Source organism: Lepus europaeus, chromosome 8 (genome assembly GCF_033115175.1).
Source record: "Lepus europaeus isolate LE1 chromosome 8, mLepTim1.pri, whole genome shotgun sequence".
In the NCBI taxonomy this organism is placed as follows: Eukaryota; Metazoa; Chordata; class Mammalia; order Lagomorpha; family Leporidae; genus Lepus; species Lepus europaeus.
Genome location: NC_084834.1, coordinates 102,312,023 through 102,336,595, shown reverse-complemented (window position 1 = coordinate 102,336,595; position 24,573 = coordinate 102,312,023). Strand labels below are relative to the sequence as shown.

The following is a 24,573-nucleotide window of genomic DNA, read 5'->3' as shown; positions in this document are numbered from 1 at the left end:
TACTTTTCTCTGAAGGGAGGAGAGAGCTTTTACTTTTCTTATGGCCTTGTCTAAATACTGAAGGAGTCTGTGGATTCAAAAGGCTTCCATAACCTAGGCAGCTCATGTCAAGAGCCTAGGGCAGGGCCAGTGCTGTGGTGTAGCACCTGGGTAAAGAACCTACAGTGCCAGCATCCCATATGGACGCTGGTTCAAGACTCAGCTGTTCCACTTCTGATTCGGCTCTCTGCTATACCCTGGGAAAACAGAAGATGGCTCAAGTCCTTGCACCCCTGCACCTACGTGGGAGACCCAGAAGAAGCTCCTGGCTCCAGATCGGTGCAGCTCCGGCTGTTGTGGCCATCCAGGGAGTGAACCAACAGATGCAAGACCTCTCTCTCTCTCCTCTCTCTCTCTCTCTCTGCCTCTCTGTGTAACTGTGACTTTCAAGCAAAATAAATAAATCTTTTTTTAAACTCTGGCACAGTGGTTAACTCCCTGGCCTGAAGCGCCGGCATCCCATATGGGCACCACTTCTAGTCCCAGCTGCTCCTCTTCCAATCCAGCTCTCTGCTTTGGCCTGGGATCACAGTAGAAGATGACCCAAGTCCTTGGGATCCTGCACCCACGTGGGAGACCTGGAAGAAGCTCCTGGCTCCTGGCTTCAGTTTGGCGCAGCTCTGGCCATTGAGGCCATCTGGGGAGTGAACCAGAAGATGGAAGACCTCTCTCTGCCTCTCCTCTCTCTGTAATTCTGACTTTCAAATAAATAAATAAATTAAAAAAAAAAAAAAAAGAGCTGGGGTGATCACTGACATCACTCATGAAAGTGTTAATTGTTAAATCAACAACAGGTGTCACTGTGCACTAACTTTCCATGCAGAACCTCTGTCCTCAAACAGCTGGACTATGAGAGTTAATGGTAAAACTTGTTCTCAAAGATTTACTTCGTTTTAGCGTATTAAGTATTCTTATGTCTCATAAGCTACAGTTATGTCTAAGTGCTCCCAAAAGATGTACCACTCTTGGGTTCTTCAAAGTTAATTTTCTCAAAAAATGCTTACGGGGGCTGGCGCCATGACTCACTTGGTTAATCCTCCACCTGCAGCGCCGGATCCCATACGAGCACCAGGTTCTAGTCCCAGTTGCTACTCTTCCAGTCCAGCTCTCTGCTGTGGCCCGGGAAGGCAGTGGAGGATGGCACAGGTACTTGGGCCCCTGCACCCGCATGGGAGACCAGGAGGAAGCATCTGGCTCCTGGCTTCAGATCGGCGCAGCACGCCAGCCAAGGCGGCCATTTGGGGAGTGAACCAATGGAAGGAAGACCTTTCTCTCTGTCTCTCTCTCTCTCTCACTAACTGTGCCTGTCAAATAAAAAAAAAAAAATACTTAAAAATATAAAATATAGGGGCCAGCGCTGTGGCACAGTGGGTTAACGCCCTGGCCTGAAGCGCCGGCATCCCATATGGGCACTGGTTCGAGACCAGCTGCTCCACTTCCTGTCCAGCTCTCTGCTACGGCCTGGGAAAGCAGCAGAAGATGGCCCAAGTCCTTGGGCCCCTGCACCCACGTGGGAGACCCAGAAGAAACTCCTGGTTCCTGGCTTCGGATCGTCGCAGCTCCGGCCATTGCAGCCATCTGGAGAGTGAACCATCGGATGGAAGACCTCTCTCTCTCTCTGCCTCTCCTCTCTCTGTGTAACTCTGACTTTCAAATAAATCAATAAATCTTTAAAAAAAATATAAAATATATATATAAATTAAACCTCATAAATGTTTACTTTTATTGAATTAAAAAGTATTTTTTTCTTATTGTAAAAATAATCCTTCTGGTGTTCTATTGCACAGTAGGGTCACAATAGTTAACAATAACATTGTATATTTCTAAATAGCTAGAAGACTTTTGAATGTTCACACTACAAAGAAATCTTGCATATATAAAGTGATGGATGCTAATTATCCTAATTTGATCATTAAAATGTATGCCTGTATTGAAATATTACATTGTACCCCATAAATATGCACAATTATTGTGTACCAATAAAAACAAATATTCTAATTTTTTTTAAAAAAGTCTGTTCCTGGTATCTCATAATATGTAAACTTCTATGTATCTGTTAAAAATAAAGTTAAAAAAAATTTTTTTTTTTTTGGACAGGCAGAGTTGATAGAGAGAGAGAGACAGAGAGAAAGGTCTTCCTTTTGGCCGTTGGTTCACCCTCCAATGGCTGCTGCAGCCGGCGCATCTTGCTGATCCGAAGCCAGGAGCCAGGTGCTTCTCCTGGTCTCCCATGCGGGTGCAGGGCCCAAGCACTTGGGCCATCCTCCACTGCCTTCCCGGGCCACAGCAGAGAGCTGGCCTGGAAGAGGGGCAACCGGGATAGAATCCAGCGCCCCGACCGGGACTAGAACCCGGTGTGCCGGCGCCGCAAGGCGGAGGATTAGCCTGTTAAGCCACGGCGCCGGCCGAAGTTAAAATTTTTTAAAGACTTTCATAGAAGTATGGATTTTCTTTGATATTACATCAAAATTCAACAATTCTTACACACTATTTAGAACATGGAATCTAAAATGCAATCAATGACCCTTTTTTTGTCTGTTACATTAAAACCAACTAATCTATCTCACATTTCAAATACATCTTTTAACCTGCATTTGTCATTTGGAAAATGCCAATACCCTGAATTATGCAGGCCCTCCAAATGTTCATACATTCACATACAATATGAAAAAAATCATTCACTAAAAGTCTTTAGGACTAGGAAGACAATCTCAACCGAAAAGTCTTCTGGTCTTGAGAAATTTCCAAGTTCAGAGAAGCTAATAAAATTTTCCAAAATTTTAATTTTTACAAGAAAGCTTCAACTCGACCACCTGCAATAAACAGTCTTGCTTCCCTCCTTTCCAAGAAAATGTCTGCCAAATATATCCAAGTCTGAATGACTTTCTTAAAGTAAAAAACGCTACTCCTTGAAAAAAACAATCAGTTCCCTTCACAATCCAATTGTACAAGAGCTCTGCCTCAAAACAACCATCTCATTTCAATTTGCAGAAGTACTTGAGGAAAAAGTCCCATTTGGTTCCACAGGGCATTAAAGAGAGTAGATAAAATACTGCCGCTGCTTTACTAACAACATTGTAAGAGAAACTGCCCTTTGTTAAGATTCACGTATTTATTTGAAAGGCAGAGTGACAGAGATCAAGAGATCTTCTATCCACTAGTTCACTGGCCCTTTTTGTTAAAACAACAGGTGTAGTACACTTTAGTGCCACGGATTTGAGTTATACACAGGTGCCAGCAGTTTTAGTCACTGATTTTCACCACCACACTGAAAAGGACAAATAATATATTAGCATTGATAGAAAGCAGTTTTGACCTCCCAGACACCCTGAAGGGGCCTCAGCGATCCGCGGGGACCACTGACCACTTGAACTGCTGCTCCAGTTTCAAGCAGGAAACTTCTCTGCCACCTTCTCTCTTTTCAACCCGCTCCCAGTCCTCCCTTGCATACAGCCCAGTTCCCTCCTGGCTTCCTCTGCATAGCTACTGTACCAAAGTCCTCCGGAACCTAAAGTGAGTTAAACCCAACTCTCTTCAGCCTTTCTCAGGAACAGCTGAATATGGCTAGAGAAAAAGCATCAGCATACTGCCTGGTCAACCTTCACTTCTTTTACAAAGAATGTACAGTCCAGGCTTCTATCTAAGGCCAATTGTTTGTGCACAGGATCTCGGCCTCCCTAGCTACTCAAGGCCCGTGCCCCTAGTTCACCCTCTCCCTCCTCCACTATAAAATGTTCTCACTTCTTCTAAGAAAAAACAAACATGTTGTAACACCTCCATCCTTAAAGGGGGGAGAGGGATCCCATAATCTCACATCTCCCAGCAACCAAAGGCCTCATTGTTTTTTTTCTTGCTCTCCTTTATAGCAAAAGGACTGTCTGTAATTCCAGTTTCACTTCTCACATCATCTCTTGAGCCCACACCAACGAGGCTTACCCCAGTCACTCCACTGCCACTCTTCTTCAATATCACCAGGGACCTCCTTGCCAAATTCAAACTTCAGTTCTCAGCTTTTATCTTACTTAAACAATGCATTTGATCTAGTTCATAACTCTTGTCTTGAAACACTTTATTTGGCCTGCCATGTTTAGAAGGGAGGAGGAAGGCAAAAAGTGACACTAGGGGCCAAGTATCTGAATGCTATGAAACAGATCTAGTTCTGTGGTTTTTTCAGAGGGGACAGACGAGTCCAAGATATCAAATTTGTTTTAGATCTCAAGTTTGAAAGAGTAATAGCACATCTCTGGGGCAGGCGCTGTGGCACAGCGGGTTAAAGCTCTGTCCTGAAGCACCTGCATCCCATATGGGCACTGGTTCTAGTCCGGTCTGCTCCACTTCCAATCCAAATCTCTGGTGTGGCCTGGGATAGCAGAAGATGGCCCAAGTCCTTGGGCCCCTGCACTCACGTGGGAGACCCAAAAAAAGCTCCTGGCTTTGGATCGGCACAGCTCCGGCCATTGTGGCCATCTGAAGAGTGAACCAGCGAATGGAAGACCTCTCTCTCTGTCTCTATCAGTACCTCTATCAGTAACTCTGTCTTTCAAATAAATAAAATAAATCTTTAAAAAAAAAGAGTAGAAGAATATCTCAATAGAAATGGAATAATAAGGATAGCACTGCATTTCCTTACACAACACTTGAATGGCCCCATCCAGCACAGCGGAACGATGTTTCCCAAACCATGGCCTACAGGAAAGAGTTTATGTGGTTCGTCCCAGCCTGAGACTACCACTTGTATCCAATGACTCCAGTCAATGACCATCAGCACGGCTGGCTAGCGAAGTGGAACCACCCAAGAATTCAGGATGGCGACTGGGTGATGACAACAGTGGTGGTGGTGGGTCTACATTTACACTCATCCCAGGCAAAGCACCCTGCCTGCTAAAACACCATATATGCTCTTTATTTATAACCCTCATACTTGTTCATGAAGCGGAACTTCTATCATTCCTGTGCAACATAAGAGGCACTTAAAACAGCAGCTTGCCCAAAATCACAGCGATTAATGGGAACGTCTTCAGATTTGGAGACAGGGCCGCGCAACTCCAACCCTCAACCTTTCTAAGCAAAAGCTACCACTTCTTGCAAGAAAAATCGGGACACTTCAATTGGATGGGTGCCAATTCAAAAACCTCCGGATTATTCAAACAGCAAAAGTCGCAAGATATACACACGACGCACTTTTCCAGACGTAATGTTCCACTTCACAGCGCTCACACTTCCGACCTCACACACATATTATCTGCTTCACCGCTCTGGATATTTGCATGGCCTCTCCAATGAAGCTAGCAGGCTCTGAACTATCACTACAGGAGCTGAACTCGTCTTCCAGCCTCCCGTTTCCCACCCTCCTCTCATTATTTCATCACACGCCGGAAGTGGGTCCTGGGCAAATGGGGAGCACGGGCCCAGGGGCGACCTCAGTCTACTTCCAGCAGCAAGAGACGAATAAACCCATTGGGAAAGGGATTTGCACAAGCCGACCCTTTTCCCAAGCAAAAGCAGTTTCTGCTTGCAAAGGGAACAAATACGGGGCCTATGGCCGCCTTGCCAAAACGTTTCAGGTGGCGAGGTAGCCCGACAAACAGCCTAGCTTCAAACTCCAAACCCAAGCCTCGTCGCCCTGCCCACCCCGCCCCCAGCCCTGCCCGGCGGACGCTCGTCGGAGATGAGCCCATTGAAGCCGTCACCTTCAAGAGACATCCTCTGTCATAGTGCTCGCAGCCCCGCGGCCCTCGCTGCCGGCTGCGGGCGCCATCTTCCCGCGCCGTCGCCGCCATCTCCACCACCTCCCCTCACACACCACAGACCCTTCCCCCAGGATGCAAACCACGCCCAGAGAAGCAGCGCCGCTCGCTCGGGCGCACCCCCTCCAGGCCGCGGCTGCCACCGGGGCCAAGATGGCGGAGGGGCACGTGACCCGGGGCAGGCCGATTTCCGGTTCCCGGGGCGACGGGGCGGAAGCGAGGGGAGACGCAATATCTGTCGTCGATGGGAGTCGCTGTCTTCGCTGCGAACGGTAATGACTCTTATGTCGCTGCTGCTTTGCTCCGCATCGCTGCCCGCCCGGATCCTGGAGCGTGTTTCGGAGCGAGGAGCGCAGGCGCCAGGTGGCCCTCGAGGAAGGGCGCCGGCACCTGTGACAGGGCGGCCCCTCCCTCCCTCGGGCGGCCGGGAGCCTCGAGAAGGGGGCGGAGTGCCGCCAGGCCTGTAGCTCGGGAGCCGGGCAGTGCGCGCGCCGGCGCCGCCACCTGCTTCTTGTTCACGTCCCCTTCGGCTCTGCTCGCTCTCGAGTCAGGCATTCATTCAGCGCATTCACGTTGACTGTGGGCGCGGTCCGGGGCTGAGCCGTGAGGACGGAAAAGTGAAAGCCTGGACGGCCCCACCGCCCCCTCACGCAGCGCCCGGCTGGGTGGGGACGAAAACTTTGGTCAGAGTCGCGGGGGTAAATGTAGAATGACGGCCAAGTGCGAGGGAGAGGCGGGGGGCCTGGGGAGGCCCGAGGGGCCAGGCACCGACCGGATCCGGGTGTCCGGGTAGGCGGCCGAGCGAGCCGCGGTTAGCGCGCCAGGAGGACTTGGGGGGCGCGGGGCTGGCCGTGTGCAAGGCTCCAGCAGTGCAGGCAGACCCCTCGCCTAGTGAAAGCGCCAAGCCCCCGCAGCATTAGATGAGCAGAGCTGCAGGGCTTGGAAGGGAACATTGGCCTTTGGCTTTGTCGCGTTATTACATGTTTCCTGGAACGTACTGGGAGAGGTGAGGAGGCTCCCAGGCTGCTCTGAAGTCACTAACTTTGCGTGTTCCTGTTCTTTCAGTTCCTCGATGAGCTGCTAAAATCATGGTGAAATGTTGCTCTGCCATTGGATGTGCTTCCCGCTGCTTGCCAAATTCCAAGTTGAGGGGACTGACGTTTCACGTGTAAGATTCGGCCGTAGTGTAGCAGAGTGTTGTTGACGGACAGAAAGCCAAAGATCGCTCTGTTGAAGTATTCAGTTTTGAACTTGAGTGCCCAAGTGCTTTTAAAATCACCATTTAAACTTGAAGTGACAGTGACAACCTTACACTTTTGCAATGTAGTTTAAGATACCTGCCAAGGTTTTCAAGAGACTAGTTAACAACATATATATATCCAAATCAATTTGCTAATATTACTTTGCATTTTAACATACCTTCAAGGAAATTCAGTGTGGCTTATATGTAGTTGACAATCTGAAGGAAGCTGCTTTGCTCAAATATATACTGTCTTTTCTATTTAGAAATAGACCAAGGATAGGTTGTAGAGAAAATAAATTACATGTTCGACCGAGGGTTGTTTAGCTGCATTACAGGTAAGTCCAGATGATCCTAATTTAGTGTTTTAGCTATACTCCTCACAACCACAGGAAAGAATGAGCAATAAGATTTCAAAATGATTCATTTCCTGAAGATTTATTTTGCCACTTACGTGTCAGGCACTGTGCTATCTGCTAGAGATTTGCTACCCACATGTACCCTACCATATTCCAAAAAAGATCTGAACTAAATTGGAAAATTTAGAAATTTATTGGCATCCAGATCTCTCAAAATAGCTCTGATCCCCAGAACTCCAAACTCTGCAACTTCTCAGTCACCAGGCATTTGTAGACCTGCTGTGTATTAAATGCTGGACTAAGCAATTTTCTTGTGCCACAGAAAAATGAAAGTACAAGGATCCCTATTCACCAGAGAGAAAAATCTGGAAATCACTTCAGATAGGAAAAGACTAAGAGACATTCTTTATCACTTATGGATTAAGAAAAACCTTTCAACTATGGATCTTAATATAAAGTGCTAAATATCCATTGAAATTTTTCTTCCTTAGGCAAAGAATTGAAATGAGGGCTACAGTCTACAGCATAATTGGCAGAAAATCTGAACATTAAAATTGAGATTTATGAAAACATAAATCATAGTTCCCTGAATATTTCAGTTCCCAAGAGTGGTAACAAACTAGTGAAGGAATTAATTCAGCCTTAGCCAGTTATATAAGACAGATTGAATTCAAGTATATCCGTACTGTTTAATTTTTAATATTCTTTTCTAGATTCCCCACAGATGAAAGCATCAAAAGAAAATGGGTATTGGCAATGAAAAGACTTGATGTGAATGCTGCAGGCATTTGGGAACCTAAAAAAGGAGATGTGTTATGCTCAAGGCACTTTAAGAAGTCAGATTTTGATAGAAGTACTCCAAATATTAAGTTGAAACCTGGAGTCATACCATCTATCTTTGATTCTTCATATCACTTAAAGGTTTGTTTATGAGGTTCTGCTTACCATCATTACTCACTTTTTGGGTGCTGTTAAAGAACCTTCACCACTCTTGCTAACATTTTTATTGTTTACTGTTCATCTGAAATCCATTCTTCCGGTTGTTTAATTTGTAGGTTGTACCTTAAACTTTTTAAATGTCTTAAGTAGAAAGAAGTATTTTATAAGTAGCCACTGAAATATTTGTACATTACTAAAGTTTGATGAAGTTAATGTTGACTATAGGAGTTGGCATAATTCAAGATTTGTGACTAAAAAATGGAGATTATGGGTGGGCATTTGTCCTAGTGGTTAAGATGCTAATTACCAAGCCCATACCATATATCAGAGTTCTTAGGTTTGATTCTTTTTTGTTTTTTGGTTTTTTGTTTTTTTTGACAGGCAGAGTTAGACAGCAAGAGAGAGACAGAGAAAGGTCTTCCTTCCATTGGTTCACCCCCCAAATGGCTGCCATGGCTGGTGCGCTGGGCCCATCCGAAGCCAGGAGCCAGGTGCTTCCTCCTGGTCTCCCATGCGGGTGCAGGGCCCAAACACCTGGGCCATCCTCCACTGCCTTCCCGGGCCACAGCAGAGAGCTAGACTGGAAGAGGAGCAACCGGGACTAGAACCCAGGGTACCAGTGCCACAGGTGGAGGATTAGCCTAGTGAGCCACAGCGCCAGCCCTGCTTTGATTCTTGACTCCAGCTCCTATTTCAGCATCCTGCTAATTCAGACCTTAGAAAGCAGCAGATGGTAGCTAAAATAGTTAGGTCCTTGCCACCCACATGGGAGGCCTGATTGAGTTCCCAGCTTTTGGCTGCAGCCCTACCCCAGCCCCTGCAGGCATTTGGGGAATATACCAGCAGGTGAGAGCTCTACCTGTGTACCGTTCAAATAAAAAAAAAAATTTAATAAAGATTAATATGAGATTGAACTTTCTGAGTTGACAGTCTTCACACTGGTGCGTAAGTCAGAAGCAGAGCCACTAACTTCTTTTTTTTTTTTTTTTTTTTTTTATTTTTTGACAGGCAGAGTGGACAGTGAGAGAGAGACAGAGAGAAAGGTCTTCCTTTTGCCGTTGGTTCACCCTCCAATGGCCGCCGCGGTAGGCACGCAGACGCCGGCACACCGCGCTGATCCGATGGCAGGAGCCAGGTGCTTATCCTGGTCTCCCATGGGGTGCAGGGCCCAAGGACTTTGGGCCATCCTCCACTGCACTCCCTGGCCACAGCAGAGAGCTGGCCTGGAAGAGGGGCAACCGGGACAGGATCAGTGCCCCGACCAGGACTAGAACCCGGTGTGCCTGCGCTGCAAGGCGGAGGATTAGCCTAGTGAGCCGCGGCGCCGGCCAGAGAGCCACTAACTTCTAAGAGCTACATACAAGCAAACTTAAAGCCTAAGTAGGACCAAAAGGGAGAAAATCAAAAGAGATTAATAGGAGAAAGAAAGGAGAGAAAAGGCTAAAAAAGAAAACTTAGTGAGAGAGTTAAATAAGTACAATCTAGTTGAATTATTTGTTTTTTCTCAGTGATAGTTCCATGGGTTGACTACCTCACCCTCAGTATCTCTTGACTTTATATACCTGAAAGTGTACTTGCCTCTAGAAACTATTGACTGATTGATTGATTCCAGTGTGGGAAATGCAGGAAAAGCCTGTGGGTTCCTAATATAGTACTGAGCCTCCATGGAAAGGTCTCTCCTTCCTTATAGCTGGAAGCAAGGGAAGTAGTACAGAATTGTGCTTGGTCCTGTGCAGACTCGGGCACTTCCTGTACTTGGTGCTGTCACAGTGCCTGAGTGACCAAGTAGAGACTGCCTCACTTTCTTCTATTTAATAAATGTATAATTTCATGTGCAATTTGCTCTAAAGATTTTGTTTCCTACTAGCAAGGTGTCCTCTAGCTGTAATGTTTAGAAGATGTTCAGAAAAGCATAGTCAACTAAATCACATTACGAACTTTCAAAAACAACTGTTCATAACAAAGGAATTTTTCATTATAGGAAATAAGGTGATAAAAGCAAAATTCAGAATATCACATAACCAGAGATAACAGTATGAACACTTTCATGAATATCTCTGCAGTCATTTGTAGCTTGTGTATAAATTCACCTATATTTACAAAGATATTTGTTTTTCTGTTTTTGTATTTATACAGTACTTACTAGGTGCCAGTCACTGTTCAAGCACTTTACATATAAACTAACTTTCCTCCTCAAAAACAAGAGGAAAGTACTACTGTTTTCATTTTATCATTTGAGGAAAGCAAAGCCCAGGAAACTAGAATGCATTCCCCAGGATCACACAACTTACTAAATATCAGAGATTTGAATTGAATGCAGGCATTTTGTCTCCAAAGTCCACTCTTTATTACTTTCTGTGACATTAAATATCTTCCCACATGGAGGCTCTCAAGCTTTGGATTCCATAAGAATTATCTGGGGAGTTTATTCAAAGACTCCTGTACTCCACTTGTAGAAAATTTGATTCAGTAATTTTGATTGGTCCTGGAATCTGCCTTTTTTAACAAGTTCTCACAAGATTGTGCTGCAAATCTGTATAGATCACATTTTTTTTTTTTGTTATTACCATTTTTTTTATTTAGTAAATATAAATTTCCAAAGTACAGTTTATGGATTACAATGGCTTCTCCCCCCCATAATTTCCCTCCCACTTGCACCCCTCCCATATAGATCACATTTCAAAAAGAAGCCAGTATGTCTTTCAACTAAACATTATTGAAGTATAACGTGGAAAAGTGGGCACAGCATAAGTGTACAAATAATGAATTTTCACAAAGCATATACACGCAAGTAAATCCTCCCAGACCAAGATACAGAACATTAAGAGCCCCCTAGAGTGCTCTTTCTTAGTCACGACCTCCTGCAAGGATAACCTATGCTGACTTAAGTCACTATTAATTATATAAATGAGTCCTACAATGTATATCCTGGCTTCTTTAGTTTTACATTTTGTGGATTCATCCATGTTAGGTATTCCATTTACTCTCTGATAGTAATCCATTTGCTTTCTTTGCTATGTAGTATTCATTTGTATAAGCTATGATTTCTCCCTCCTACTCTGGAACACTTGAGTTGGTTTCTCTTTGGGGCTATTATAAATGTTACAAGTGTTAACATTTTGTTTGTTGGTTCAGCTTGAGTAGATAGTGCCATGGTTTCCAAAGTAGTCTTGCAAATTCACAGTCCCACCATTAATATAAGGGGCTTCAACAGGTTTATAGAAAATGTATATTTTTTAGAAACTATGCATGGATTTCAAAAATTTCACCAAAATAAACTCAGTAGCTAACTTTTTACAGCATGTATGAGCAGGATCTAGTTTGAAATACAAAAGATAAAACAACAGTTTGAAAAGAGCCCCTATCAGAGCAACATGAATTCTACTCAAATTGAAACAACAAAAATCCAATTTATGGTGAAGCTTGGATGGAACAATGGTGAAATCCTTGATGCTTTATGCAAAGTTTATAGGTACAGTGCCTCGAAACAGTTTTCAAATGGGTAACTCATTTTAGGAAGAGATTAGGTTAAAGCCTGTAGCAGCAAACCATCCACATCAATTGGAAGGAAAAGATTAATCTTGTTCATGCCCTAATGGAAGAGGATCAATAATTAACAGCAGACGTGGGGGCAAACTGTTGAAATCTTTACTTAATATATACTAAACTGATCTTCTGTATATAAAGAGAATTGAAAATGAATCTTGATGTGAATGGAAGGGGAGAGGGAACGGGAAAGGGGAGGGTTGTGGGTGGGAGGGAAGTTGGGGGGGGAGCCATTGTAATCCATAAGCTGTACTTTGGAAATTTATATTCATTAAATAAAAGTTAAAAAAGTAATAATTAACAGCAGAAGCATAGCCAACACCATAGACGTCTCAATTGATTCCACTTCTACAACTGTGACTGGAAAAAATGTAGCAATAAGGGTCGGCTCTGTGGCATAGGGGATAAAGCCTCAATCTGCAGTGCACACATCCAATATGAGTGCCAGTTTGAGAGCTGGCTGCTCCACTTCCAGTCCAGCTTCCTGCTGTGGCCTGGGAAAGCTCCAGAAGAAGCTCCTGGCTTGTAGCTTCAGATTGGCCCAACTCCACCCATTGCAGCCATTTAGGGAATGAACCGGCAGACGGAAGACCTGTCTCTCTCTCTGCGTCTGCCTCTCTGTAAATCCACCTTTCAAATAAATAAATAAATCTTTTTTTTTTTTTAAATGTAGCAATATTTCTGCCCTGGGTACTGAAACTTGCACTGTCCAACTATAGACAAGAATAGAGTTTACAATGGAAATTTTTTTTTTTTTTTAATTTTTGACAGGCAGAGTGGACAGTAGAGGGAGACAGAGAGAAAGGTCTTCCTTTTGCCATTGGTTCACCCTCCAATGGCCGCCGCGGTAGGCACGCTGCGGCCGGCGCACCACACTGATCTGATGGCAGGAGCCAGGTGCTTCTCCTGGTCTCCCATGGGGTGCAGGGCCCAAGCACTTGGGCCATCCTCCACTGCACTCCCTGGCCACAGCAGAGAGCTGGCCTGGAAGAGGGGCAACTGGGACAGGATCGGTGCCCCGACCGGGACTAGAACCCGGTTACAATGGAAATTTAACAAAATAGGATAAAGTTTCTGAAGCATTTCTCTGAAGAACTGGAACAAGATTCAGAATGTGGCGTTACCAGCACAATCTTGACAACAAAACACAAGCAAACCAATGGCAACAGTTTTTTGGGATACTCAGCATTTTGTGTTGACTTTCTGGAGGACCAAAGAATGATAACATCTGCCTTTTAGATAGTTAGCCAAAGTTTTAGCAGAGAAATGCTTCCCCAGTGAGTTCCTGAACCATAACAATGCTTGTGCTTATTGCTGTTAACAATCTAGGACAATTTTGCAGGAGTTTGGTGGGAAATCATTAGGTATACACCTAATGGGATTTGGCTCTTTATGACTCCTGCTTCTTCATCTTAAAAAATCCTTAAAGGGCACGATTTTTCTTCACATCATAATGTAAAAATGGCTGCATTGGCATGGTTAAATTCCCATGATCTTTAGTTCTTTAGGGATGGACTAAATGGCTTGTATTAATACTTAGAAAAGTATCTTGAACTTCATGGAGCCTTTGCTGAGAATGTTTGTACTTTTCATTTTTATCTTCTCAGTCCATTTTCACAAACCATTGAAGTCCTGTCATACATAAAAGTTTCTCTGGGTTCACAACTTCAGCAGGACTTGACAGAGTCAGTTTTATTAAACTTTTTTTTTTCTTGTTTTTTTGTTTTGTTTTTGTTGTTGTTCTGTTTTCCCAGACAGTGAACTCTCTTCTATTGGTTCACTCCCAAAATGCCTGTATTGGCCAGGGCCAAAGCCAGAGCCAAGAGCCAGAAACACAATCTGAGTCTCCCACATGGGTTACAGGAACCCAGTTACTTGAGCCATCACCACTGCCTCCCAGGGTCTGCATCAGTGGGACACAAGAGTCAGGAGCCAGAACCAGGAAGTACATACAGGCACTCTGATGTGGGACATGAGTGGCTTAACTGCTAGGTTAAATGCCCACTCCCAGTTCTAAAGAATATTTTTAATGATTATAGGAGTACAGCAGTTGACCCTGTAAAAGAAAAATGTTCTCAATTTTGCAATCAATGGTAGATTATCACCTTTCAGGATTTTAAACTGCACTAAAATGAACGTCTTTTTAAAAGATTTATTTATTTATTTATTTATGGGAAGGAGAGAGAGCATGTATCTGCTGATAACTCCTCAGATGGCCACAACGACCAGGGCTAGGCCAGGCCAAAGCCAGGAACTAGAACTTTCATTTGGGTCTCCCACATGGATGGCAAGAACCCAAACACTTGGGCCATCCTCCACTGCTTTTCTGAGGCCATTAGCAGGAGCTGGATTAGAAATGCAACAGCTGGGACACAAAAATGGCATGCGTGTGAGATGCTGGCATCATAGGTGGCAACTTTACCCACTGTGCCACAATGCTGATACCAAAAATGAACATTATTATAGCAGATCTTTATACATATCCTTCCACTTTAAATTCCTGGAAATAAAATTCTATCAAAAAGCATGCACATTTCTAAATTGCTTGTAATACAGATCTCCCAAAGACTTACCAGAAAGCTGTATGATCTACTAGCTGTTCATATCAGCCCTAATCCTTGGTATAAGTTGTGTTTTTAATATTTGCTAAACAATGCCACAGTGCCAGCCCCTATTTTTCATTTTTTGAAATTCAGGTTTTAATCAGTTCTAGATTTTCTCTTGTGTTGAAAAGAGTCTTGTGCATGACTATCTTTTCCTGGAATTTTTTTCTATTTAGTGCTAAGAAAGTATTAACCGTTATTACTGTGTAACACATTTTTAATTGCTAGTAGGATATATCCTCATATCCTCCCCTCATTAGGACTCTTCTTTTTTGGAAAATTTGTGTTTCCAGATGAATTTTAATAAGTAATCTGAATGGAATCTACTGTTTTTTAAAAGCAATTTTTATGAAAAGAAACATGATATTTTCACTAAACAAAGTTAAGGAATAAAAATTTAATGATGAACAGTATCTCATTGATTGTTTATTAATTGTTCTTCACAGGAGAAAAGAGAAAATATTCACTGTAGAAAAAATTTCACCCTTAAAACCATTCCAGTCACAAACCACAATCACAAGCTTGTTGGTGCTTCCTCATGTATTGAAGAATTCCACTCCCAGTTCATTTGTGTAAGTAAAATTGCCTACTGAGCTAATGTTGATACTCTTAAGATAAATGTGTCCTGTTCATTAGTATTAGACTTTTCAGAATATTAGACAAAACCTTGTAAGGGTTAGTGTTTGAGATTTTTTTTTTTCAATATATACAATCCACAAGTAATATTGCCTCCCATGATCATTGTAATTTATATGCATGCAATAGTTAATCTTTTGTTTATATACTATTTAGTATGAAAGATGCACTTGCAAGAATATTTCTACCAAGAAAATAATTTCTCCCTTTAAGCACTCTATTTCCTGTGTGAGAATATCTAATAAAAGATAAGGCCAGCACCGCGGCTCAATAGGCTAATCCTCTGCCTGCGTCGCCAGCACACCGGGTTCTAGTCCCAGTCGGGGCACTGGATTCTGTCCCCGGTTGCCCCTCTTCCAGACTAGCTCTCTGCTATGGCCCGGGAAGGCAGTGGAGGATGGCCCAAGTCCTTGGGCCCTGCACCCCATGGGAGACCAGAAGCACCTGGCTCCTGGCTTCGGATCAGCGCGGTGCTGATCAGCCGCGGCAGCCATGGGAGGGTGAACCAACGGCAAAAGGAAGACCTTTCTCTCTCTCTCACTGTCCACTCTGCCTGTCAAAAAAAAAAAAAAAACTGTGTCTTTAGGTTTTCTTAAAGATCATTCATACACATACAGAGTCTTCAAGCTTGCATTTATTTTTCCAGCTCACTTCCTTTTCATGTTAGAGGCAGGCCTGGGATCCAGATCTGTTTCACTATCTTGATTACTGTAGCTTTATAATAATTCTTAAAATCAAGCAGTTTTAGTCCTCCAATTTTTTTTTTCAGAGTTGTTTTGTCTATTAGGTTCTTTGCATTTTTATGTGTTTTTGGAATCACTTTGTAAATTTCTGCCAAAAAGTAATTGTATTTAAACTATGTTCTGTTGAATGTACAGATCCAATTGGGAAGAACTGACATCTTAATAATACTAAGTCTGTCAACTCATGAATTAATTATGAGTATATTTCCATTTACAGAGGCCTTTAATTTCTCTCAGCGGTATTTTTAGTTTTCAGTGTGCACAGATCTTTCACTTCTTCAGCAGGTTTATGTATTTTATGTTTGGAAGCTATTATGATTGGTATTATTTTGTTTATTGTTGACATATGGAAATATAATTGATTTTCGGTATTGCTGTTATATACAAGAAACTTGCTATACACATTTTATAGCAGCTATTTTTGTAGAGGTTATCAGATTTTTTACATAGATAAGCATGTTTTCTATGATTGAAGACAGTTTTAATTCTTCATTTTCTTGCTTTATTGTACTGTTGGAACTTCCAGGACTATGCTAAATAGAATTACTGAGAACCAATCTTAATGACTTTCTCCTGATATTAGGGAAGGCATTCAGTTTTGTGCCACTAAATATAATGTTAGGCTTTTCAGACAGGCCTTTATCAGACTGAGCTAGTGTCCTTCTGTTCCTAGTATGCTGAGTGTTTTAATCAGAAATTACTGTTTTGTCAAGTGCTTTATATATATATGAAGAGAAAGAGCCTATGCTTTGGCTGGCGCCGCGGCTCACTAGGCTAATCCTCTGCCGGCAGCACCGGTACCCCAGGTTCTAGTCCTGGTTGTGGCACCGGTTCTGTCCCAGTTGCTCCTCTTCCAGTGCAGATCTCTGCTGTGGCCCGGGAGTGCAGTGGATGATGGCCCAATTGCTTGGGCCTTGCACCCACATGGGAGACCAGGAGGAAGCACCTGGCTCCTGGCTTCAGATGGGCGCAGCATGCCAGCCATAGCAGCCACTTGGGGGGTGAACCAACGGAAAAGGGAGACCTTTCTCTCTGTCTGTCTGTCTGTCTCTCTCTCTCTCTCTCTCACTCACTGTCTAACTCTGCCTGTCAGAAAAAAAAAAAAAGAGAGAGAGCCTATGATTTCTATGATTTTTCTTTTTTGTTACAGCAATTTTTAGATGTTAAACAAACCTTTTGTTCCTGGAGTAAAACCTATTCCTCATTATGTGTCAACCCTTTTATATAATATTGGAGTAGATTTGTTAAATTGTTGTTTAATCTTTCTTTTTATGTTCAAGAGGGATATTTGCCCTGTAGGTTTTTGGTTTTCCTTTGTAACATCTTTGTCTACTTTCAAATCCAGAATAATGCTGATTGAAATAAAGAGCTGAGGGGTCAGCGCTGTGGCGCAGTGGGTTAAAGCCACAGCCTGCAGCGCCGGCATTCCATATGGGGGCGCCAGTTCGGATCCCAGATGTTCCACTTACTATCCAGCTCTCTGCTATGGCCTGGGAAAGCAGTGGAGGATGGCTCAGGTCCTTTGGCCCCTGCACCCACATGGGAGGCCCAGAACAGGCTTCTGGCTCCTGGCTCCAGATCAGCTCAGCTCTGGCCATTGCGGTAATTTGGGGAGTGGGCCAGCAGATGGAAGACCTCTCTCTCTCTCTCTCTCTCTGGCTCTACCTCGCTCTGTAACTCTGTCTTTCAAATAAATAAAATAAATCTTAACCAAAAAAAAAAAAAAAAAAAAGAAACAATGAGCTGAAAATATTATCAACTTCTTCAACTTTCTGGAAGAATTTATGTAGAATTAGTGTTATTTCTTCTGTATGTATTTGAGAGAAATTTCCATTGAAGCTATCTGAAGCTACAGTTTCTCTGTGAGAAAAAAAAAATTTTTTTTTTTTTTTTTACAGGCATAGTGGACAGTGAGAGAGAGAGAAAGGTCTTCCTTTGCCATTGGTTCACCTTCTAATGGCCGCTGCGGCCGGCATGCTGCGGCCAGCACACCATGCTGATCCGAAGCCAGGAGCCAGGTGGTTCCTCCTGGTCTCCCATGCGGGTGCAGGGCCCAAGGACTTGGGCCATCCTCCACTGCACTCCCAGGCCACAGCAGAGAGCTGGCCTGGAAGAGGGGCAACCAGGACAGAATCTGGCACCCCAACCGGGACTAGAACCCGGTGTGCCAGCGCCTCAAGGCGGAGGATTAGCCTGTTGAGTCACGGCGCCGGTGGGAGAAAAAATTTTGATAGCTTCTATTTTCCAGAGAATTCATTCATTTCATCACAGTTGCCATATTTATTATCTTAAAGTTGTTTATAACATTTCCTTATTCATCCTTTTATTATCAGCAGAATCTGTAGTTATAGCATTCAGTCTGACATTGATAATTTATTTCTGTCCTCTTTTATTGCTAATTATTCGTCAAGATTTATCAATTTTATTGATTTTGTCAAAGAATTAGCTTTCGTTGATTTCCTTTTGTTAAAAAAATATTTATCTATTTATTTTAAAGAGTTACAGAGAGAGGGAGAGAGAGAGAAAGAGAAATCTTCCATCCACTGGTTCACTCCCCCAGATGGCCACAATAGCCAGCACTCCTCCAGCCCAAAGCCAGGAGCCAAGACCCTCCATCTGGGTCTTCCAGTTGGGCGGAGAGGCCCAAGCACTTGGGGCCATTTTCTGCTGCTTTCCTCAGGCTATTGGCAGAGAGCCAGATTGGAAATGGAGCAGCCGGACATGAACTGGCACCCATATGGCTGGCATCACAGGCTGCAGCTTTACACACCACATCACAACACCTGCCCCAGTTTTCATTTTTGTTTGTTTCTTACTTCATCGATTTCCACTCACTATTATTTCTTTTTTTCTGTCTATTTCAATAAAATTAGTTCATGTTTTTCTAGTTACCCAGTAGAGAAGCTGAAGCCATTTTTTGAGGTTTCTTCCTTTCTACTATAAACATTTAGTGTAATTTCTTCCAAAGTTTTCTTTCAATAGCATTCTACTAATTAAGTATATTTTCATTTTCATTCAGTTCAAAATACTTCAAATTCCATTTTAATTTGTTCCTCAACTTATGAGTAGCTTAGAAATATGTTGTGTAGTTTCCAAATATTGGAGGATTTTCTAGATCTCTATTATTAATTTCTAATTTCATTCTTTTGTGGTAACAGGATATACATATTGTAGCTTGAATCCTTTTAAATGTATTGAGACTTACAATGAATAATCTATCTCAGTAAATGTATTCTGTATATCTGCAAAAAATATCCATTTTGCTGATGATACCTAGAATGTTCTATAAATGTCAGTAGATCACGTTGTTTGATAATGTTTTTCAGGTCTTCTTTATTCTAACTGAATTTCTGAGTACTTGTTCATCTTTTTTTTTTTTTTTTAAGATTTATATGTTAATTTGAGAGGGAGAGAGCTCTCCATTGGCTGATTTACTCCCCAATGGCTGCAATGGCCAGGGCTGGACCAGGCCAAATCCTTTGGGGACTCTTAACCATATGTGTTGAGGCTATCTGAAGTTTACCACAGCTTGCTGATGCTTTTGTTCTTTCTGTCCCCCTTTTATCTTTGGTCAGTTCTGGATAGTTCCTATTGGTATTTCTTCACACTCAGTAGTCTTTTCTTCTGAAATGTCTAATCTGCTATTCTCTATATGTTTCACTTCACACATTGTAGTTTTCATCTCTAGTTGTTCTATTTGCATCTTTTACTGTCTTCCACACCTCTACCTTTTTGAATATATAGAATATGGTTTTAATAACAATTCTTTTTGCCTGCTAATTCTAACAGTTGTATCAAGTCCTGACTTTTTTTTTTTTTTTCATTGATTGATTTATCTCTGTTATGGTGGATTTTTCCATGCTTAGCTGCATGCCTGATAAAAATTTTTTAATTAGTTTATTTATTTGAAAGGCGGACTTAGAGGCAGAGAGAGAGAAAGGTCTTCTGTCTGCTGGTTCACTCTCCAAATGGCTGCAACGGCCGTAGCTGGGCTGAGCTTTTTCTGGGTCTCCCACGTGGGTGTGGGGGCCCAAGCACTTGGACCATCTCTTACTGCTTTCCCAGGCCATAGCAGAGAGCAAGGTTGGAAGAGGAGCAGCCAGGACTTGAACCAGCAGCCGTATGGGATTCCAGAACTGCAGACAAAAGCTTAGCCAGCTATACCACAGCATTGGCCCAACCTAATAAATTTTGAAAGCCACACATTGTTTTCAGTTTGCTAGATTCTAGTATATTTCTGTCCTGTTTTCTTGAGAATTGCTCTGGGATAGTTATTTAGAAACAGTTTCCTTTGAGATTTTGCTTTGTTGGGCAGGTCTAGAACGTGCTCAAAGTAGGGCTATTTGCTGTCCACTATTGAAGGAAGACTCTACTCAATGCTCCAAAAATGTAGAAGTTTCCTAATCTAACCAGTGGGAATAATGCCTGTCCTGGTGAGCACAGAACTCTGCTAATCTCTTCTGGTTTTCTTTCTTCAACCTTGAGTAGTTTCCACACATGCATGCACTGATCTTACTCATGGAATACTCGAGGAGCCGTGGAAGATGTCCAGTTTTCTGTTCACCTCTTTCTAGTACTTTGTCTGATGGTTTGTAGGCAGCTTAGTTTCTCTGGAAATTTCGCACTGTTTCTTCAGTTTGGATTCCCAAGCTTTGCCTGGGTCTCCCCGCCTTGCACTGAGGCCTAGAAACTCTCAAGATAGTAGGCTGCAGCAGTCTTAGGCTCACTTCTTTATTTCCCAGTGTTCCACAATAACTGACTTCCTTGCACAGTACCCATTATCTTCAAAACTATTTTTACATCTTCTGGCCATATATTGGTTCTTGGAGGTAGGAGTCCATCCAGTCTGTTACTTCATCTTGGCTGGCAGCAAAAGTCCTCTTCACTGATTTTAACATCAGTAGCTTTACAAAACTATTTTACAGTACCTCTGTAAAATATGCCAGTGTTATCTTCCTGATTTTCAAATAAAGAAAATATACAAGGCAAACTTACATATAATCTTAATAAATGTTGAAAAAATTAAATTATCTCTAAAAATCCAAGACCAGAGTCCTATAAATCTCAGTTTTAGGACCAGGACTAGTGTTCTTTTTCTGTCATCCCTTATAAAGTGAAGTACTCATCAAAATTAAGTAACTCAGTTAAAAGTTAACAATGTAAGTGTGTTTGTTACTTACAGGCCCCTCCCTTAAGGAAAGAAAGCTGTGTAGTCAGTGCCACCATCATGTTCATAGCAGATATCTATCCCAGGATGAAAAGTGATTGCCATCAGTAATGTTCTCTACTCCTCACATGTGCCTAGCCTTAAAAAAAGGAGAGAAGCCCTACACACCATAAATATTGCTTCCACTTTTCCTATGTTCTTTAAACCTCTAAACAGCACCAACTCAAAGATCTCTAAGTATTATAAATAAACATCTAAGACTTAATTACAAGCTTTTATCTAACTTCTTACCTGTGTGATTTAATAACTTAATGTCTATGTTTTTAGGAACATAGCTACAGTGTAATGGACAGTCCAAAGAAACTTAAGCATAAATTAGATCATGTGATCAGCGAGCTGGAAGATACCAAGGAAAGTCTCCGGAATGTTTTAGAACGAGAAAAACATTTCCAAAAATCACTGATGAAGACAATCAGGGAATTAAAGGATGAATGTCTGATAAGCCAAGAAACAGCAAATAGACTGAATGCCTTCTGTTGGGAGTGTTGTCAGGAGAGCATAGAGAGAGATTATATTTCATGAAATAATATTCTGTTCTACCTGAAATTGGCATTGGTACAACTTTTTAGAAAATACTTGTCATTTCCATCACTAAATATATCCATCATTTAAAAGTGCTTCTTTTGCCTCTGAAGCATACTGTGTTATAGTTGTTATCCAAAGACTTTTTTTGAAAATGTGCAAGCATATGTGGTAGTTATCATGGTTTTGTGTGACTTGTGACAATTATGTTTTTATAGGCCTGAACTAGTGCTAGGTCACTGTTGTAAGATGTTAAAATCTGAAGAAAATTGTGCAAGACTAAGATCAGCACATGATCTTAGAAACAGGAACTACCTGTTTCTTCTGCACAAGACTTGTGGCTTCTGAGGAACAGAGTATCATACACTTTATGGCATGGTGAATTTTACTTAGGAAGCACAGTTCATTTATAGCATATATCCATCTTGGATCCAATCCAAGGTGCTTTAGTTGCCAATAACATTAAAGGGTCTTTTTATAAGGCTTCCCATAATACTGAACTGAGAATTACACCTGGTGAAGATCTGTTGGCTTGAAAATCGTTAAGAGCCATGAGTTGTCAGTCTTTCAATACAGGACATCATTCCTCGTTACTAAGAGCACTTTGATGTAAACCAATATAGCTTTTAAAACAAACTGTCTTATTTTACAGTGGCTAGTTACTCTGAAAGGTCTGGGCATTTTGCTTTATGACTGTTATTTCACCATAAAGGTATATCTTCATAAAGGTATTTTTGAATACCAGTATTAGCTGAATAATCTTAATGCTGCTTTGTATTTTATAGAAAGTAATTTTGCTGACATTTTTAAAAAACACAAAACATAGATGAAACCATTAAGATTTTAATAGTTGTGGCTGTTCTAGTTTAAGGAATTTGAGAGATTAAAATGTTTTCTTTATTGAGGAGAGTATAGATTATTGACCAAGGGCTTTTATTTAGAGAAATAAGTGAAACAGCTAGTTTAAAATAGCTTCTTAAAGAATATACAAAAAATTAACTTAGCTATTTTCTGTTTGATCCAAGTATCAGAAATTTAGCTCTTCTCCTAATTTCTTACTAAAAACAACCAAAACTGTCATAAATACTCTGGACTAGAATAAAAACTAGCTAAAGCCACACTCTGTTTTGAAACGCATATATACATAGGTGAGCCTCATTTAGAAGTTCACGCTATCATGGTTAGAGTTTGAGTATCGGTTGTTTCATTGTAGTATGAATCACATTTTGTGCTGATTTGCTCATTGTAATTTTTTTTTGTGTTACATTGATATTGGTAAGGATACAGTCACTTGAACTTTTTTGTACTTAAGAATTTTCTGTTTTATTGTATGTTATGTTTTTATGTGGGATTCTAAACCTTCCCTCTAAATGGGATTTTTACCCACTTACGAGAGAGAAGCATTATGCTTTACATTTTTACTATTTAAAAAAAGAAAACCAAGCCTTTCCTTAGCTACCCATTATTTACTTTAGTTATTTAATTTTGAAACCATAGCAGCCACTCTGGTAACAAGTTTGGGTGTGATCTTAAGTATTATGGAGATACTTTGGAGATGTACTTTTTCCCTCACTCTATTTGTGAGCATATAAATTTTAAAAAGACACTAGAAGACAGAAAGTAGCAGGATGTGTCCCAATACAGTATCTTGATTCTAGCGTTCTGCTGGCTGCTTAGAATAAATCCAGCCTGGAGGGGCTTTCCAAGAGGGAGGTCCTGGATCTGCTTCCATCACCTGCACAAGCTCTTTGGCTGCCTGTGTTCACATCACTGGACTTCCGTCACCGTCCCTAAGATCAGTGAGGATTAGGTAACTGTGAGCAAATGTGGTACCATGAAGGACCTGGAGCTGCCCCTTTGTTCTTTATTCTTGGGAGGAAATGGTTCCAGTAGAAATCTAGCATACAAAACAGGATCCTCGCCACCTACCACCCCAAACACGTACACAATATATACCTCAGCCCTCCGTTCCCAGCGATTCCAGCCCAGCCCAGGGAAGAGCTGTCCTGCACAAAGCAACACCGAGACATCCCCCACCCACAAGTTCTTCAGGCAGCTAAGGCTGCCTAAGGGTTCTAGTTTGCTTTAAAGCTTGGAACAGCCTCTGGATCCTGGAACACACCAGTATACCAGTTCAACCTCAGCACCAAATCAGGTACGAAGGACTTGACGTGGCATTTTTCTCCATGTCAAGTTTAAATTTCTGGAAACAGACTTTGGTTGCTAAAGATAATTACAATTATACCATTGTCTTTAACTTGAGAAAAGATGAGATGTATTATATGTTTAGTTTTAATAAAGATAGAATTATTAGAGAAATAATTGAGGGTTGAAAAATCCATTATTTATTTGAAAAATAAAGTATGTTCTCCAGTGAGATGTCTATGTGGTTTTTATACATTCAGTTTGTCAATAAAATTTGTAGAGAAAAATGAGATTTTGCTGTCATTTCTTTGGCATCTTTTCTGTCCACAAACCACTCTGACATGGTGTCTGCTTGATTGGATGTCCTGAGTGGCGCTGGGCTCCCCCCAATCATGACCTGGCCATGGAGCGCTTTCCTGCTTTGGGCCTCACTCAAAACTGGCACCAGTGTATCGGGGATAGCACTGTTCCTAGGTGTTAAGGACGCTGACTCCAGAACCCAAAGAGGCCAGTCAAGCATTGTACTTCCTTCGTGCTAGAAGTTGCAGCGATTTGTTTTTGACTGTAGAGGGGATGATGTCCTAGCAGATTAGATCAGTGGACTTTCCTGCCCCCAAAATGTAATAATGTTACAGGCTTCTGAATTTATTATAGATTTTTTTTTCTACTCTGGAGCACATGTGCCTTAAAAGGGTCTCCAATTTGCTCATCCCATTGGATTAATGTAATTCCCTGATAAAAGAATTAAGCAATTTTCTGGTTTAGGTCTATTTCAATATAGCAGGAACAAAAGCATTCACATAGCCTGGGGCAAGACTGTACGTGTT

The 24,573-nt window shown here is 42.0% G+C and overlaps 2 protein-coding genes across 6 annotated transcripts in view; one reads left to right on the top strand and one right to left on the bottom strand.

Annotated features, from left to right (window-relative positions):
* The window catches only part of RCHY1 (ring finger and CHY zinc finger domain containing 1), a 31,720-nt gene extending 25,786 nt beyond the window's left edge, over nt 1-5,934 (bottom strand). Inside the window, exon 1 of one of the 2 annotated variants that reach the window (XM_062198668.1) lies at nt 5,730-5,934. In XM_062198668.1, coding sequence (XP_062054652.1) covers nt 5,730-5,819 — 90 coding nt within the window. In that variant the 5' untranslated portion in view covers nt 5,820-5,934. The remainder of the gene's footprint in view (nt 1-5,729) is intronic. The other variant, XM_062198667.1, reaches the window with a different exon arrangement.
* Nucleotides 5,935-5,985: 51 nt separating this feature from the next.
* On the top strand, nt 5,986-23,984 carry THAP6 (THAP domain containing 6). Of its 4 annotated transcripts, none has more exons than XM_062198670.1 (5): nt 5,986-6,058; nt 6,852-6,954; nt 8,099-8,306; nt 14,920-15,045; nt 21,347-23,984. In XM_062198670.1, the coding sequence occupies exons 2-5, from the start codon at nt 6,875-6,877 to the stop codon at nt 21,599-21,601; spliced, it is 669 nt and encodes a 222-aa protein (XP_062054654.1). In that variant the 5' UTR covers nt 5,986-6,058; nt 6,852-6,874; the 3' UTR covers nt 21,602-23,984. The 4 variants fall into 4 exon arrangements, with proteins under 4 accessions (XP_062054654.1, XP_062054653.1, XP_062054656.1 ...); XM_062198669.1 differs by lacking the exon at nt 5,986-6,058 and adding an exon at nt 6,282-6,469; XM_062198672.1 differs by lacking the exon at nt 5,986-6,058 and adding an exon at nt 6,282-6,484.
* Nucleotides 23,985-24,573: the final 589 nt, after the last annotated feature.